The sequence below is a fragment of the Vulpes lagopus genome, chromosome 11, assembly GCF_018345385.1.
Source record: "Vulpes lagopus strain Blue_001 chromosome 11, ASM1834538v1, whole genome shotgun sequence".
NCBI classification, from domain to species: Eukaryota; Metazoa; Chordata; class Mammalia; order Carnivora; family Canidae; genus Vulpes; species Vulpes lagopus.
Window position 1 is genome coordinate 32,235,512 of NC_054834.1, and position 17,498 is coordinate 32,253,009.

Here is a 17,498-nt window from a genome sequence, read left to right on the forward strand (position 1 = left end):
TTCTCTAGAATCAACACTTAGTGGATATATTCCAGGATACAGTTAATTTTTAAGAAAAGTAGAAAAATAAAAAAGCATCATCATATGGTCTGTTTTGTAGTAACTTAGCAAATAAAGCAGGGACAGAGTTTTAGTGTGATCTGACACCTGAGGCACAAACGACCAATGCTTAACTGGTAGGCTTAGCCACTTTTTCCTGCTACATCAAAACCTCAGATTTACTTTATCTTGAAATCAGACTAATAGGGCCTGTCAGATAAAGAACTAAGATTGACTCCTTAATGGGGATAAACCACTCAGATTCTTCAACCCACAATTGTCATCAGTATTAATAATTATAACTGATATTAAGGTTCAAGTACCTAATTAGAACCATATGCCTTTCCTCAGTTTTCACATTTTATCCATAGAATGGTCGTGGGGTGTGTCTGCCTACTTCACCTTAATCTTCCTCTCTTGAGAATCTTGCTCACTCAGAAGTAGATCCTATATTCATGTTGTTGCTACATGACTCCACTTCCCTGGTCACAACTGATCAGATGAGGGATGGTCACCTGAGCCAAAGGCCTGATCAAATTCTATGTCCTGTATGCTTGGAATTGGGACAGAGGGGCAGTGACTTGAACAGGTGAGTTATAAAATGTTATGGATTTGACACCAAAAGCAAAAACAACAAAAGCAAATGCAAACAAGTGGGACTACTTAGACCTGAAAAGCTTCTTCCCAACAAAGGAAACTATCAACAAAATGAAAAGACAACCCCATGAATGTGAGAAAATATTTGCAAATCATGTATCTTATAAGGAGTTAATGTCCAAGATATATAAAGAATTCCTACAGCTCAATAGCCCTCCCAAAAAATCAAATTTTAAAAAGTGGAAAGAGCATCTGAATAGATATTTTTCCAAAGAAGACAAACAGATGGCCGACAGATATATGAAAAACCGCATAATATCACTAATCATCAGGGAAATGAAAATTGAAACCACAATGGGGTATTACCTCACTCCTGTTAGAGTGTCTAGTATCAGACAAGAAAGAGCAAGAGTTGGGGGGGATGTGGAGAAAAGGAAACATTTGTGCATTCTTGGTGGCAGTGTACATTGGTGCAGCTACTATGGAAAACAGTATGGAGGTTCCTCAAAAATTGAAAAGTAGAACCACTACATGATTCAGCAATTCCATTTCTGGGCATTTATCCAAAGAAGATGAAAACACTAATCAAAAACATATACGCACCATGTTTATTGCAGCACTATTTACAATAGCCAAAACACGGAAGTACCCTCGATGCATGAATGGATAAAGGAAACAGGGTACACACAGAGACACACACATACACATATATATTTGCACAGTGAAATATTTTGTAGCCATGAAAAAAAGGAAATTTTGTTATTTGTAACAATATGGATGGGCCTTGAGGGCATTTTTATGCTAAGCGAAATATGTCAGATGAAGAAAGACAAATACCATGTGATCCCACTTATATGTGAAATCTAAAAACTGATCAATTAAAAACACACAGCAACAAGAAAAATCCAAACTCGTAGATAGAGTGAACAGATTGGTGTTTGCCAGAGGTGGAGGATGATGAGGGGGGTGAAATGAGTGAAGGTGGTCAAAAGGTACCGACTTCCAGTTATAAAATAAATAAATCATGATGATGTAATGATGCAGTATGATAACTATGGTTAATAACATTGTATATTTGAAAGCTGCTAAAAGAGTAGAACTTAAAAGTTCTCATCACAAGAAAAAAATTTTTCTGTGTGGTGGATGTTAGTTAACTAGACTAATTGTAGTGATCATTTTATAATACAAGCAAATATTAATCATTAGGTCGTACACCTAAGACTAATACAATATTATAGATCAGTTATATCTCAATAAAGATTACAAAATAAAAGAGCTAGGGCACCTCAGGGGCTCATTCGATTGGGTGTCCAACTCTTGGTTTCAGCTCAGGGTGGTGATCTCAGGGTCATGGGATTAGGGCCCTTAGGGCCCTCGTTGGGCTCTGTGCTAAGCACAGAGTCTGCTGGAGATTATCTCCCTCTCCCTCTGCTCCTCTCACTGCTTTCATGTTCTCTCTCTCTCTCTCTCTCTCTCTCTCTGCAATAAATAAATAAAATCTTTTAAAAAATAAAAAATAGGGCAGCCCCAGTGGCTCAGCGGTTTAGCGCCGCCTGCAGCTCAGGGCGTGATCCTGGGGACCCAGGATCAAGTCCCACGTCTGGCTCCCTGCATAGAGCCTGCTTCTCCCTCTGCCTGTGTCTCTGTCTCTCTCTCTCTCTCCCCTCTCTGTGTATTCTCATGAATAGATAAATAAAATCTTTAAAAATAAAAAAATACAAAATAAAAGAGCTATGGAGTGATCTTTCTTCCTCACAGGAAAGAAAGATGAGAAATGGAGAGAGTATTGCTCATGTATGTGTTTATTAGATTTGTTCTAGATGTACTGAAATTTATGCGCCCTTGGGGTGCATAAGATACCTCAATACCCCTCCAAAAAGTTCTCTTTTTTTGTCGCATAAGCTAGTCCAAATTGAATTTGCTGCCTGTATCAAATCTGCTTTATACATCAGAACGTTGTGAAGTTGAGTCACTTGCACAGGGCCATCGGGTTACAAAGGGGCGACAGAGCTGAGATGAAATCAATACCATATCGATGCTTGAGTCTGTCATTTATCCCGTACTGCCGCTGGAAGAAAGTGTTTCCCCTTCTCAGCTGTCTTAGGAGGCTCACACCCCTTGAAGTTAATTGTGTCCATGTGATTTGCTGTGGTGGAAGAAACATATAATCAAAAGTGACATGTTTTATTCTTAGTGGAGACGCTGATTGCGAGTGCTTAACTGCCCACTCCACTTCTGCTTCAGCAGCCCTGAATGTATCATAGTCTGGAGGAATCGTAGTATCAGAGATGCAGGTACCACTGCGCCAGCACTCTGGGAAGCCACCTGAACTGACAGTGGACTTCTCATGAGAAGGAAACAAAGTGTTGTTGTTTCAAATCACTGAGGTCTTAGAGTTGTCCTATTATGCCACAAAACCTGTCTTATTCTCATATATTCAACCAACAACGCCTTATTCTCCAGGCCTTCTTCTAGATTTTATATCAGATCAATTCCAAGTTCCCCTTCTCTTAGAGCTATTATTTCAGCTGCATATTACTACATAGCAAACTACTCCAAAACAATAATGATTTATTATTTCTCGTGATTCTGTGGGTTGACTGGACTCAGCTGCAGGGTTCATCTGCTCCACGTAGGATAAAGAGGTCCTTTATGTGGCTGCATTTGGTGAGGAGCTTGGCTGGGACTGGAATGCACGAGAGTCTTTCATCCTTGGGAATTTCTTTCCATGTGGCCTTTCATTATTGAGAAGTCAAGCCCTTTACAAGGTGGAGTTCTTTTTCTTTTTAATATTTTATTTATTTATCTGAGAGAGAAAGAGAAAGAGAGAGCACAAGCAGGGATGAGGGCAGAGGGGGAAGCAGACTCACCGCTGAGCAGGGAGCCCAATGTGAGACTCCATCCCAGGACATTAGGATCATAACCTGAGCAGAAGGCAGATGCCTAACTGGCTGAGCCACCCAGGTGCCCACAAGGTGAAGTTTCTAAGATGACAGGTTTCCATCTGCAGGTGCTCATCAAGCCTCCACTTGCATCACCTTTGCTACTGTCTCATTGGCTGAAACAAGTCATGGGGCCAAGCCCAGGGTCAATGTAAATGGGACAGTACCATGGCATGAATTCCAGAAGGCATGGTTTTTTGGAGACTTTCAAGGTAACAGTCTATAACAGCCATTAAGGAAGCGTTAACATTGAATATTTACAGTTTTAAAAGTGTTTTCACATTTATATCATTTTGTTTAACAATAACCCTTGAGGAATAAATATATGCCACCCCTATTTTACAAAGAAGGGGACTAAGGCTCAGAAATCTGGACACCTAAAATCACACAACTAGTATAAGATAAAATTGAGACTTGACCTCAGGTCTTATTACTGCAAATCCTGTGTTTTTCTATTATATCCCAGCGACCTCTGGCCAGCACAATTTGTGATATCTAGCTATGATTTCCATGTGTGATCTTCCCAGGTTTTAAAATTTTGCTGACAAATAAACAAAATCATCTGTTTTTTTCAAATACTTTTTCTAGAGCCTAGATATTTTTTTTAATTGTGTGTGGGGAAAATGCACCCAATCCTCAAAGACTTTGATGTACAAAGTTACTAGCAATGTTTGCTTATTGTAAAGCAAGCCCCAACTAAACCAGGGTGGCTTTGGGGAAGCACACACCTTACATCAAACGCTGAAAGGGGACTTATTTAGACTTCACAATGTCCTGAAGCATCTTCGGGAAGAGAGCTTTTTTTCTGTACCCGAGCCCCATGATGAAGAGTTTCAATCCAAAACTGCCAGATCCAAATTCCTTAAGGCATTTGCATTTCTGTGCAAACATCAATAATAAGAGTTCATAACTGACTAGCAAGACTTGCATCACTGCTGGGCGGAAGCAGGGGGTGGGAGTTGATTGGGGGGCTTATAAAATTGAGAACGCATCCATAATTCTCATTATTGCTTGCTGAATAAATCACAGATCAGCTCAGGAGCACTACCTGTGGTGCTTTGGTCATGGTCACCAATAGCAGTGGAACAGACATCCAGAGGAACTATAGTCCTGCTGGCCATTATGAGCTGAAATCTGCTGCCAGGCCCTCCCTGGAGAAGGCGCTCCACTGAGGAACACCCTCTACGATGTCCTGTTGTCTAGTTCCATACTCTTGGCCCCTAGCTTCCAGGTGACACCTTTCATTAGGAATCTTGGCTGGCTGGGCCTTTGATCCATCCCCTTCACTTTCCTTGTCACTTTCCTGGTATGGAGAGAAAGATAGCAAAGTTTAATTGTAAACTAAATACCTCTGAACTCCTCATGCAGAGTCACCCCTGTGAGAAGCTTCTTTATCTAGGCAATCTCAGGCTTCATGTTCAACCAACTTCTATACCCCATCTGATGACATTCTGACTTTACACAGAAAAGGCAAATCAGAAGTGTCCTGGGGTGAAATTGTACATGATTACCTGGTAGGAAAATAACTTATATTGAAGTGGAAGCAACCAATCTTCCCACATCAGGGCTCTTGGTATCCTCCATCAGGATGTCACATACCTTACTTTGTGTCCTATAGTATTCATTTAACACATACTGATATTTGGGTTGATTAAGGCCAAAGAAGGTAGCAAATCTTCCACCGAGGAATTCACATGCTAAAGGAAAGAACAAGCACTTTTGGTAAGCTGAAGTAAAAAGTAAACCTTAGTGTCAGTTGAGGGGACAAGAGTTTAAACATGCCTGCAGGTGACCCATTACTACACTTACCTTCAAGGCTGAAAAAATATTGCAATTGCTCCAAACTCTCAAAAAGTTCTAGGACTTAAAAGGAATTGTTAAATCTTCTATCTTCACATGGGATTACTTCTAAACTGTCCCTTCCATATTGGTTATGTCAGGAGAGATTTTCAAAATACTTACTACCAGGTACAGCATTTGGTCCTGGGCAATCAGAATAGATGCTTTGGTTGTAAAAGTTAGGGATAAAGGTTTAGCATTAATAGTGGTTTCCTGAAGTATCTCCTAGAAATGTTACCCTTTAAAACTATAGGATATCTGACACTCCACCCCTATCCCATAACACAATTTTCTGATCCCCATGACCACTTGTGCCTCTTGGTGTATTACTCATATAGCACATCAGAATGGTGCTCCCCATTTTTAATGGGTTTATCTTTTCAAAAATATCTAGCTCTTTAATCTGCTCATTTGTCACCATGCCTGGTAAATGGATATAAGAGAAGTTTCTAAAATATTAGAATAAATCTTAGGAAGTTTTCTTGTTCATAACCAACTAGAATTTTAAATTAGAAACATTACTTACAGCTTCATCTGGGGTTTAGCTCTCTCCAAAGTTTCTGTGTGGAGACCAGGGTGCTGAGTGCTGGCATATTTATGCTTCCACTACTAGCTGGAAGCCCCCACGCAGATGCACTTGAATGCTACAGTTCTGCTTGGAACCTGGAAGGCAGCTTGATTCCCCTTGCATCCTGACTTTGCCATCTTAAGTCAAAGCCCAACATGGAAATCACTGCAGTACCTCTTCTTCTTCTCATTCTCATATTAACTGCATTGGGTTTTGCTGCTTTCACCTGACCTAATCTCCTAAGGCTTTCTACCTCCAAAACATTTCACCTCTTTAATTAGTCTTGACCAAAATAAAGCACAGAGCTCTCTGGCAGATGTATTTTTTCTGTCAGTGTGTTATGGTTGAGGTAAGATTGGTATCTCACTGTATTCCCAAAGTAACTTCCAAATTCCTAACCCTCTACCCTAAAGTGAAAGCACTTGCTCTTTTAAGGCTCCTACCATCTGACTAAATCACCCCATCATCACTTTTTTACTGTAATTTAAAGGCCTTCATCCTCTCCTCCACCCCCAGTGACTTTCACAGTCAGTCCCCAAGCTGACCTTAGCCATACTTTCATAGCATCTGAAGGTATTGCCTCCATATGTCAGCATTATTGAGTCACCCCATCAGTAGTCCCTATGCTCCTTCTACCCTGGCAGTTGTGGCAACATATTGTAATTATAGGCATGCTTCCTAGCCTATAATATCCATTGAATATTGAGTCCCTTGAAAGCAAAGACTGTCATTTGTCTTTGTATCCCAGGGACCAGCATGGTGCCAAACACATATTGACACTCAATAAATGTTTACTTAATGAATGAATGAAGATCAATTCCTCAGAGCTATAGCTATACTTCATAATTTCTCAAAATTTTAAAGTCATTTCTTCCCTGTTGTACATATAATCATGCAAGTTAGAAGAGAATCAGTAATTAGATGCCACCAATCGTGTTTTAAAGAAAATTGGTGTACATCGAGCAAAATAAAATTTAGTATTTCATGTGTTATAAATAGCCAGCCACTTAGGCCATTCACTATGTCCCTGGGAAGCATCAATAAAGTTGTTTCATAATAGAGTGATTATGATGAAGGGACTTGGAACTGTGTCACACAACAATAGTTAAAGAAAAAACTTGGAAGTTTATTCAGGTGAAGAGTCAAGGGGGGATGGTGAGAGGCTGTTATCTTCAAATATTTGAAACTCTGTCCTATGAAAGGGGAAATCTAGACTTGTTTTATATGGTCTTAAGAAATACAACTAAGATCAATAGGAACAACTTTAAAAGAACACAAAATGTAAGGTAGTGTTTACTAAAAAGAGTCAGAAAGAGCTGGAAAGGTCTGCCTGAAGGTATTAGGTTCTATGCCTTTGGGAATCTTCAAGCATAGATTGAGAAGGGACCAGGTCATCCCCTTTCTCCAAGATGCTGTGGAGTAGATTAAACTATTGGAAGCCCCAACTAAGTCTGAGGGTCTGTAAGTCTATCTTTGAGTATTTTGGACAAAATAAATAAGTAAATAACCTTGGCAGTACTTACTAGAAAATGAGGTGCTTGCTATTTGCTCTGCCCAAAACCATAGGTAGGGCCCCCATGAAAGTGTAGACTGGAAAAAAAAAAAGAGGGAAAAGAGAGAGAAATCAAGTTAGACTACTTGATAACAAGAGTGGTGATACAGAGTGTTTCATGTAGAGGTCTCAAAATGCTTTATATTTATATATTTATATTTATATTCCATTTTCTTTCTCAAAGAGGAGAAATGTAAGGTTATAAAAATTATCAGTTGACTATAAATGGATCTAGAAAACAACCCAATGGGAACAAAGAATTGGCTTAAAATTATATTTTCTACAAACCTTGCCTGTCTTTACCGCTCATTCATTCACCCCCATGTTCACTAGTATCAATACTCTACGCTTACAGGATCAAGTGTTGACTTTGTTTCCTGTTCCTTTTTCTCTTCGTCTTCCTCCTCCTCTGTGCTATATTCTTCCATGACGTCTCCATCAACGAAATGGATAATTCTTTTGGGAGTAGTTCTTTTAGAAGATCCACTCTTCTCTAATTCTGACTTCTGGAAATTGTCTTTTTCCATAAGGAAATAAGACACGTAGTGAATTGGAAACAGGGCACTTTAGGGCAAGTTGCCCTGAGGCAGCGTTTATAAAGCTGAGAGGTATCTAGTTATTTTCAATGGATGGTAAAGCTAGACAATTCAGATGTAATCATAGCATGACCTCATCAGTTCTTCAAATCCAACAAGGACTGTTCATTTCTGCACCAAAATGAAAAAAAAAAAATCATTTAGTAGTGAAAATGTGAACTTCAAATCTCCAAACAAAAATTTCAACACGGTTCCCTTACCCCTTATTATTGATAAAACCAACAAATTCTATTAGGAAGAGGCCATTAACCTGTGGAAATTTCCCAATTATTTCAATAAATAGTGAGGGGCAATATATGCAGTGACTAAGAGTGCAGACTTTACACAGAGAAGAAAAAAATTGTCAATATACTTAGTAAAGGACTTCTTTTCAGAATATGTAAAGAACTATTACAATTCAATAAGTAAAAGACAAACAACTCAATTGAAATGTGAGCAAAGAATTTGAATAGACACTTTATCAAAAATTTACAAGTGCCAACTAAACTTAGGAAAAGATGCTTAATATCATTAATCATGCAAATTGAAACAATAATGAGATATAACATACTCCCTAGGAGGCTAAAATTAAAAGGACTAATAATACCAAGTGTTGAGGAATAAGTGGAGCAATTAGAACTCTCATAAGTTGGGGAACCCTGGGTGGCACAGCAGTTTAGCGCCTTCCTTTGGCCCAGGGCGCGATCCTGGAGACCCGAGATCGAATCCCACGTCGGGCTCCCGGTGCATGGAGCCTGCTTCTCCCTCTGCCTATGTCTCTGCCTCTCTCTCTCTCTCTCTGTGTGACTATCATAAATAAATAAAAATTTAAAAAAATTTTAAAAAACTCTCATAAGTTGGTAGTGGGGATGCAAAATGGTACACAGCCACTTTGGAAAACAGTGTGGCAGTTTCTTAAAAGTTAAACATATTCCTACCATATAATTTTGTGATTCCGTGCTCTTCCAGTTCTGGGACCCAACTCCAAGCTGTGGAGGGATTTCCCCCATCAACAAGCAATTCTTAAATTGTCAGGACACCAATTGGATGTCTTAAAAATCAGCTCAATTCTGGCACTACCCACCCACAGGTTGCATCATATCTCATAGGACTGTCCCTCTTCCCCTAACTCAGAGGCCAATCACAAGCCCAGGTTGTTATTTGTATTTTTGACCTACTGTCTATAAATCAGAGGTTCCCACATTCTCCTCCTTGAGTTAGATTAACTTGCTAGAGCAGTTCACAGAACTCAGGAAACCCGTTTACTCTAGATTACCAGTTTATTATAAAGGATATAATTTAGGAGGAGCAAGATAGAAGAAGTACACAGGGCAAGGTATGGGGAAACGGTACAGAGCTTCCTGCCTTCCTTGAGCACAACACTCTCAACGAAGCTCCACATGTTCACCAACCTGGAAGCTCTCCCAGCCTGTTACTTATTGGGGTTTTTTTGTTTATTTGTTTTGTTTGTTTATTTATTTATTTATTTATTTATTTAGGTTTTTATGGAGGCTTCATTACTAAGGTATGATTGACTAAATCATTGGCCACTGGGCACTGACAATAAATTCAGCCTCAGCCAACTGAAAGTCCCAACCTTCTAATCATGTGTTGGTTCCCCCTGACAACCAGCCCTGGTCAAAAAGTCCTCATTAAAGTATCAAGAGACATTTTGTCTCTCTCCACACTTAGGAAATCTCAAGGGTTTAGAAGCCTTGTGTTAGAAGTGGGAAGACCACAATACATATTTATTATAAATCACAATATCACACATAACTTGATATTTACCTAAGAGAAATGAAAACGTATATCCCCCTGAAGATTTGTATGTGAATATTGATAGCAGCCTTATTTGTAAAAACTGAAAACAATCCAAATGTCCATCAATGAATAAACAAAACGTGATCCATCTATTCAATGGAATACTACTCCGTGATTAAAAGTATTGGATACTAATTTTGCAACACTGTGAATGGATCCCAAAAGCATTATGCTAAGGGAAAGAAGCCAGACACTGTGTATTAAATGATTACATTTAAATAGCATTTTAGAAAAGGCAAAATTATGGTTGTAGAAAAGAGATGAGTGGTTTGGTAGGGGAGGGAAGATGAGGGAAGAGACCATTACAAAGGGACAAAAGGGAAATTTTGGGGTGATAGAAATGTGTTAACAGATGTCATGATTGTAGCAGTGGTTATTCAACTATCTACATTTGTCAAATCAAATTCCACACTCAGTAGTGGTTCATATCTCAATAAAGCTGACAAGTTTTGGAGCTGGACTGCCTACACTTAATATCCTATTACTTATTATCTCTGTGCTTTGGTTTCCTTATCTATAAAATAAGGATAATACGATTGAGTGTGTGTTTGAATATAGTACCAACCTTATAAAATGAGAATTTTATGAATAAAGACACACCATGGAATTAGAAGAATTCTTAGCAAATAGCAAGTGTCTAGTAAAGCTAGCTATTTTTAAGTACCTATCACATAATAGTGTATATGTTAGGCACTATTTTAATGTGGTACACACTATTGTCTTAATTAGTACTTAATATATTTTAAGATGATATCAGCAAATATGGTAGATTGAGCCAATGTGAAAGACTTCTTTCTTGTTCCAAATACACAAAATTACGCAAACAAAAATATTAAATCAAGCAGTGCTAAGGCAGTAAGAGAGACTGGAAAGAAGCCTAGGTGTCAGCAAAAGAAGGGAAACTCAAAATCCTAAGGGTGAGCTAAAGCCAACGTGATTCCTGAGGGTTTCTGAGCTAGGTATAGTCGTGGGGGCTAAAGTTTTATATATTTTTAAAAGATTTTATTTGTTTATTCATGAGAGACGCAGAGAGAGAGGCAGAAACACAGGCAGAGGGAGAAGTAGGCTCCCCACAGGGAGCCTGATGCAGGACTTGATTCCTGACTCAGGATCACAACCTGAGCCAAAGGCAGATGCTTAACTGCTGAGCCACCCAGGCATCCCAAGGGAATGGGTGGGGGGGACTAGAGCTTTAATACCTGTGCAGAGAGGAGAGCCCAAATCACAGATCCTGTGAGTGTGAGGAGCCAACGTGAAACACCTGCATAAAGCTAAGATAATAAAGTACAATTTGATCTATAAAATATGGACTAGGGGCACCTAGGTGGCTCAGTGGTTGGGGGTCTGCCTTCGGCTCAGGGCATGATCCTGGGGTCCCGGGATGAGTCCCACATTGGGTTCCCTGCATGGAGCCTGCTTCTCCTTCTGCCTGTGTCTCTGCCTCTCTCTCTTTCATAAATAAATAAAATCTTTAAAAAAAATAAAATATGGACTAGAAAAACAGCCTACTGCTTTACAAAAGTGGCAAAGTAATTTGTCATCTTCTGGCAAAATGGGTAGAATGAGTCCTGTGAAAAATATTGGAAGGCCAGGCCAATACCAAATGCTGGCTGTAGCCAAATTCATAGTCCACCTGTGCTATGAGGACCCGAAGTGAGGCTGCAGGACCTAAAGGCAGCATAACCCACAGAACTTGTTGGAAACAAGCACAAAGTCACCCTGGAGGGCAACATCAGCCAGACAGGGTACACTGGATCACCACTAAAAACACTTGCTGAGGACACATTATGAAAAACTTACAGATCACAGGAAGAAACCAACCATCTGGAGGAAGGGTAAGCAGATGAAAAAATTGGGAGAGTCCTCACCCAAGAGTTAGATAATAGAATGACACAAAGTTTGACAATGAATATGGCTCATATATTCAAAGAGATAAAGGAAGCAAAACATAATACCCAAGAGGAACAGGTTGATTTGGAACAGAACTGATCAGAAATTCTAGGAACGGAATATATAGTCAACCTGGGATGTAGACTCAACAGTGACAAATCTCTCATAACACAGGATAAAGGGTTATATATTCCATTTACAGGAAAGAAAAGTTTGGAGATGAAGACTGGGTGAGAAAGTTCAATACAACTTGATTGGGGAGTTCAGAAGTAGATAGAATAGGGGACATAATGTTTGAGGAGATAATGGCTATGAATTTTCAATATTTGAAGAAAGACATAAGTCCTCAAATATAGAAAACATGAAGAATACTACTAGGGGTAAATAATAATGAAATCAAACCTAGATCATGGGAATTACAGGAAAGCTTCAAGTTTACAATAGAGAAGGCAGATTGCTCACAAAGGAATGGCAACTAGACCAGTGGCCAACCTCCGATCAGCAACAATTGAGACCAGAAATACACATGTTTTATGTATATGTGAATATTCATACACGTATGTGTTGTAAGGACCAAGGGCAGGCTGCCCCAAGATGGGCCACTATGGCATATTGATTATTTTGATTAAAAGTTACCTAAGAGCCAGCCTGTGCAAAGGACGCCCAGAGCCGCCTCTGTTCCCCCAGCAAGCAGGAAATCTATGTGAAAGTCCCCCTCCTGGACCAGGAGGCAGAGAGACCTCCCCATCACCAGAGGTGGAAAATGCAGAGCCAAGAAGTCTGCACAAACAACCTTTGTTCCTTTTTACTGATTTATACTATCCCAGCCTAAATTCTGTTTAGAATTCCGTTCCTTACTAACTGAAGCTCCGCAAGTTTTGTTCGTCCGTTCAACTCTTCACAGATTTATTGTCTCTCTGTCTACAAAGTATAAAAACTGCCTGCTTCGGTCATTTCCTTGGGTCTCAATTGCATTATTGGGTCTCTGTGTGCATGTAATAAACCTTTGGGGTTTTTTTTCCCCCTCCTGTTAATCTGTCTCATGTAAATGTAATTCTTAGTCCAACCGGAGGACCCTGGACATAGAAAAGAATTCTCTGTTCCCTTCAGTCTATGTGAATAAATCGCCAGATCTTATTGGTACAATGCGGAACTTATGTCCTTGTCTAAGGTGCTGAGAGTTGCACAAGGCCCGTCAAGGGTTAAATTTGTCTCTGCCGCAAGGTGATGGATGGGGGAGGGCAGCACAGGGTCTTCTAAGGAGACTTGAACAACACACAGGGTCTTCCCTGCCTGACTTAGTGACTGTATCACAAAAAAGCCTCAGCAAGTGATAGAAAAGTTGTTACCATTTAGTGTCTGATGCCAAAGAGCAGCAAAAAGCAACCATTGTAATTTGGTGTTTAAGACCAAATTGTCAGCACCATGAGAGATAAAGCATAACCTACAATAATCAAAAGGAAATAAAAACATGTTTAAAAAAGCAACTCACCTACCTTCATCCTTTTGCTTTTTTGTTGTTGTTGTTGCTTTTATTCGTTGTGTTTGGTTCTGAAAGTGCTGGAAGTTTTTCAGTAGATGATAAATCCATGAAACTCGGCCAAGGCCACACCGAGCCCTCAAATAAGCTGACGTGGAAGTGTTCTAGTGTTTGTGTCTTACGGGGTGGGGCATGTTTGAGTTGTGGGAAGGTCAGTTATACTGTGCATTCCACAAACCCGGTGGCGATTAAAGTTGTCCAGATTAGAATCGTCTAAGGGTCTTTTAGGAAATTCTAAGGGCAGACCACTTACATCACAATCTCTATGGGTGGAATGTGAGCATCAGTTATGTTTGAAGCTGCCCAGGTGATCCCATCCCCAGGTTTGGGGACCAGCACCCCAAGGGAGTGGGAAGAGATTTAGTAATTTGGTGTACATGAAGCTAGTGCCAAGACATCTTGTGCATGTTTTTTCAAACCGGTTTTTTGCTTTTTACTTTCTGAGCCTTCCCCCCCAACCTTGCTCTGAGCTTAAAAAGCTTAAATATCAAAAGTTTAAGAATAAAGCCTAACAGTCCCACTGTCGTTTATTGCTCTTTACTCCTCTGAAGACCATCTCCCAATTCATACATTCCCAAACCAAGTGACGTCCCCAACTGCCATCTACCTGGCTCACCTGTTGCCTGTATTGCAGATTAACGGTATCTGTTGGCTCTCTGAAGAAAATACTGGTTCTTCGTGACAATAGTGTTGGGAGTTAAAGAGGCCTTTGTATTTTTTAATTCAGGGGGGCTCAAGGAGAGGGAGGGAGGAGAGAGGAGGAGAGAGAAGGCGAGAGAGAAAACAAAGAGGAAGTGAGAGACCTAGCTTATAGTCGATTTGGTGAATGTGTTTCTGCCACCTAATGGATTTTTTAGGATGTGCTGTGCAAAAGTACCAGAGTGTGGAATCTACTCAATTTACAAAACTCTTGGGAGCATCACCAACTTCACACTCTGTAGGTAGACATGGATGTTTTGCCAGGGATCTTTCAGAAGGCCAAGTAGTCCCACAACATGCTCTTTACCTCCATTTAATTCTTATGAGCCCCTCTACTTTTTCTTTTTCTTTTTTTTTAAGATTTATTTATTTATGATAGACATAGAGAGAGAGAGAGAGAGAGAGAGGCAGAGGGAGGGAGAGGGAGGGAGAAGCAGGCTCCATGCTGGGAGACCGACATGGGACTGATTCCGGGGCTCCAGGATCACTCCCTGGGCCAAAGGCAGGCACCAAACCGCTGAGCCACCCAGGGATCCCCCCCTCTACTTTTTCTTAAAACCCCCAAATCCAGTTTATCAAGGGCTGTGCCTAACTATATAATTAACAGACTATATAATCTCCCTAACCTTTCAGTATTGGAGTACCCCAAGGCTCAGTGATCCGATCTCTTCTGTTTTTATCTATTCATTGACAATCTTTTTTGGACCCTAATGGCTTCAAGTACTATCTACACACAGACGTATAACCAACAGTGTTATCTCCAGGTCAGACTTTCCCATGGACCTCAGATTCATAGATCCTCCTGTCTACTCTAGGTCACCTCTTGGTTGTCTAACAGACAGCTCAGTCCTGACATGCCTAAATCTTCACTCACACTTCCAGCGCACTCTCCTTCCTGCACACCCCACCTAGACACACACTGGAATCTCTTCCGCTGGCAGTCTTCCCATTTCAATAAATGGCAAGTCTATTCTTCCAGTTGTTCAGACCAGAAACCTTGGAGGCATTCCTGATTCTTTCCTTCTAATTACACCTCTCATTACATCCGTCAGGAAATGCTCCTGGATATTTCTGGACTCCTCCTACAGCCCCTCCACATTGGCCTGAGCCATCATCTCTCACCTGGATTGTTGCCCTGGATCCTAACATCCTAACTAGCCTTCCATGGTCTATATTCAGAAGGCAGCCAGGGTTGTTGAATCCTAAATCAGATCCTGTCACTCCTGTGCTGAAAACCCTCCAGGGGCGGCGGGAAGGGGGTGGGGAATCACATGGCACTCAAGGGATAAGCCCGTGTCCTTATAATAGCCTTTGAGGCTGTAGCTCTGGCCCCCAATACTTTTCTGATCTCATGTTGTGCCTATCACTTCCACACACTGTTGTTCCCTGAGCACACACTCTCCCTGCTGGGACCTGGTGCCTGCAGGTCCCAGGACTAGCCTTTCCTCCCCTGGACTTTGTCCCCTCACTTCCTTCAGAGCTTCCGTGCAGATGGTCTGCTCTGAGCTCTTGTCTCTGGAGGCCCCTTCCCGTTCCCTTCACCACCACCACCACCACTCAACAATCTACCTGTGTTTCCCCCTTCGCCCTCATCATTGAACATACTCTGTATTTTGTTTGTGTCCCTCTCTCCCTCCCCCCAGCCTGTCCTCTGGGCCAGAGTGGGAGGGGCTTTCCCTGTGTGCTTCCTGCAGTATCTCCTGCTCCTGCGTACCTGAGACGTGGCTGGAACTCAGTATTTGTTTAATAAATGAGATCACTGGAACAGGTGGGGGCAGGCATTATGTCAACGATTGGAAAAATAGAGAACAGACTTGTAACTGGCTTTATATCTGATGCTGAAATGGCTGCCTTTTGATATTTTTCTCCATCTGTTTACACATTATTTCCTTAACTCCTTCGCTCAAACACAGCACTGTCATCCGTACCGACAAATTAAGGTACTAGCTCTACATCTCGGCATTTGACTTCAGGAAGACATCATACCTAAAATTTCCTGGAGTTCTTTCCGTTTTCATTAATCAAAACATGATTTCAAATGAACCAGGTTAGAATGAAGTGAAGCAGCAGCGCCGGGTAGGTCGGGCCCAGCTTCCAGAGTGGGGTCTAAAGGCCGAGCCTCTGGGAAGGCAGCAATGAGACACCAAAGCCCCACTTGGCAGAGAACCATGGACTCCGGGTGCCTGCAGCCCATTACCCCTGAGGAACATATGTATCCTGAATATATGTATCAGGAAACCACTGCTCCCCGTGAGAACTACGGACAGAATGTCACCTGGCAGGATCTTTGTATCTTTCAGTGTTGAGCCCTTTCCCCGCACCCAATCACTGTGGACAGAGCGACATTACTGACAGGCCTGCGCTACCAGGGCATTTCTCAACTTCTTCTACTTAGTGGTAGATGATGTAGGGAGGGACCAGCCGGAGCTCCAGCCACCTTAGGCTCTGCCCTGCTGAGAAGCTGAGTTGGCTGGGAGCAGTAGCTTGAGGCAAACTACTTGGGAAGCTCTAGAGAATAAAGCCCAAGGGGCACCTGGCCGGGGGTAGGGGCAGTTCCAGCCGCACGTTGCAAGAAGAGATCACTTAAATAAAACTTAACAAAAAAACTTTTTTAGAGAATAAAACTCAAACTACCGGTGAACATTTTCTCCGGTGAGCCCACTCAGAATGCCAATATGAACTCACACCTACCTCGAGCACATCAAAGGCTTTAGACGTAGTGAATTGCATTTAAGTGATAGCTCTGGCCTTTTGGATAAGTGAGCTTTTGTTCTATAATTCAGAGGAGACTCCCCTTAATTTAGTCCCTTTAGTTTACTACTAAAACGTTTCTAAAAACAAAAATGTAAGGTCACCTGGGTGGCTCCATTGGTTAAGTGTCTGCCTTTGGATCAGGTCATGATCCCAGTCCTTGAATGGAGCCTCAAGTCAATCCCCCCTTCTTGTGCTCTAATAATAAAAAAATTAAAAAATTAAAAAAAAAAAACTTTAAAAATTAAATTTAAATGTAAATTCTAAGCAAATTATTCAAATATCAAGTCTTTAGACACAAAATTATGGTAACCCAAATGACATTGTAAGTTTCTTTTGTAAAGATTTTGAGAGAGAGCACAGCAAGGGGAGTGGCAGAGAGGGAGGGAGAAGCAGACTCTTTGTGAGCAGGGTGCAAAGGACCATGACCCAGGGCTCAATCCCAGGACCCTGGAATCACAACTTGGGACAATGGCGGACTGTGGTATTTTCTAAAGCTCACTCTGGAAAGTAAGATTGCTGAATGGGGTTTTATGTCTCAGTACATTTATATAATACTGAAAATGCCACCGCAGGTGTCCAAAGTTGTGTACAGAGCACTGCACAGCCACGAGGACGGGCTCTCTGGCCGTTTCCCACAGGACACACCACTGCGTCACACTGGAGAATGCTACAAGTACGGTAG

At 41.2% G+C, this 17,498-nt stretch overlaps 1 protein-coding gene across 4 annotated transcripts; it reads right to left on the bottom strand.

Annotated features, from left to right (window-relative positions):
* Nucleotides 1-2,244: 2,244 nt before the first annotated feature.
* FAM177B (family with sequence similarity 177 member B) lies at nt 2,245-13,448 on the bottom strand. Of its 4 annotated transcripts, none has more exons than XR_005990588.1 (6): nt 13,320-13,446; nt 7,891-8,244; nt 7,509-7,575; nt 5,178-5,275; nt 4,627-4,881; nt 2,245-4,457 (listed from the first exon to the last, which is right to left on the bottom strand). XR_005990588.1 is itself a non-coding variant. In XM_041773306.1 (5 exons), the coding sequence occupies exons 2-5, from the start codon at nt 8,062-8,064 to the stop codon at nt 4,699-4,701; spliced, it is 522 nt and encodes a 173-aa protein (XP_041629240.1). In that variant the 5' UTR covers nt 8,065-8,244; nt 13,316-13,448; the 3' UTR covers nt 2,245-4,698. The 4 variants fall into 4 exon arrangements, 2 of the variants coding, with proteins under 2 accessions (XP_041629240.1, XP_041629239.1); XR_005990587.1 differs by having other exon boundaries at nt 2,245-3,442; nt 4,307-4,881; XM_041773306.1 differs by having other exon boundaries at nt 2,245-4,881; nt 13,316-13,448.
* Nucleotides 13,449-17,498: the final 4,050 nt, after the last annotated feature.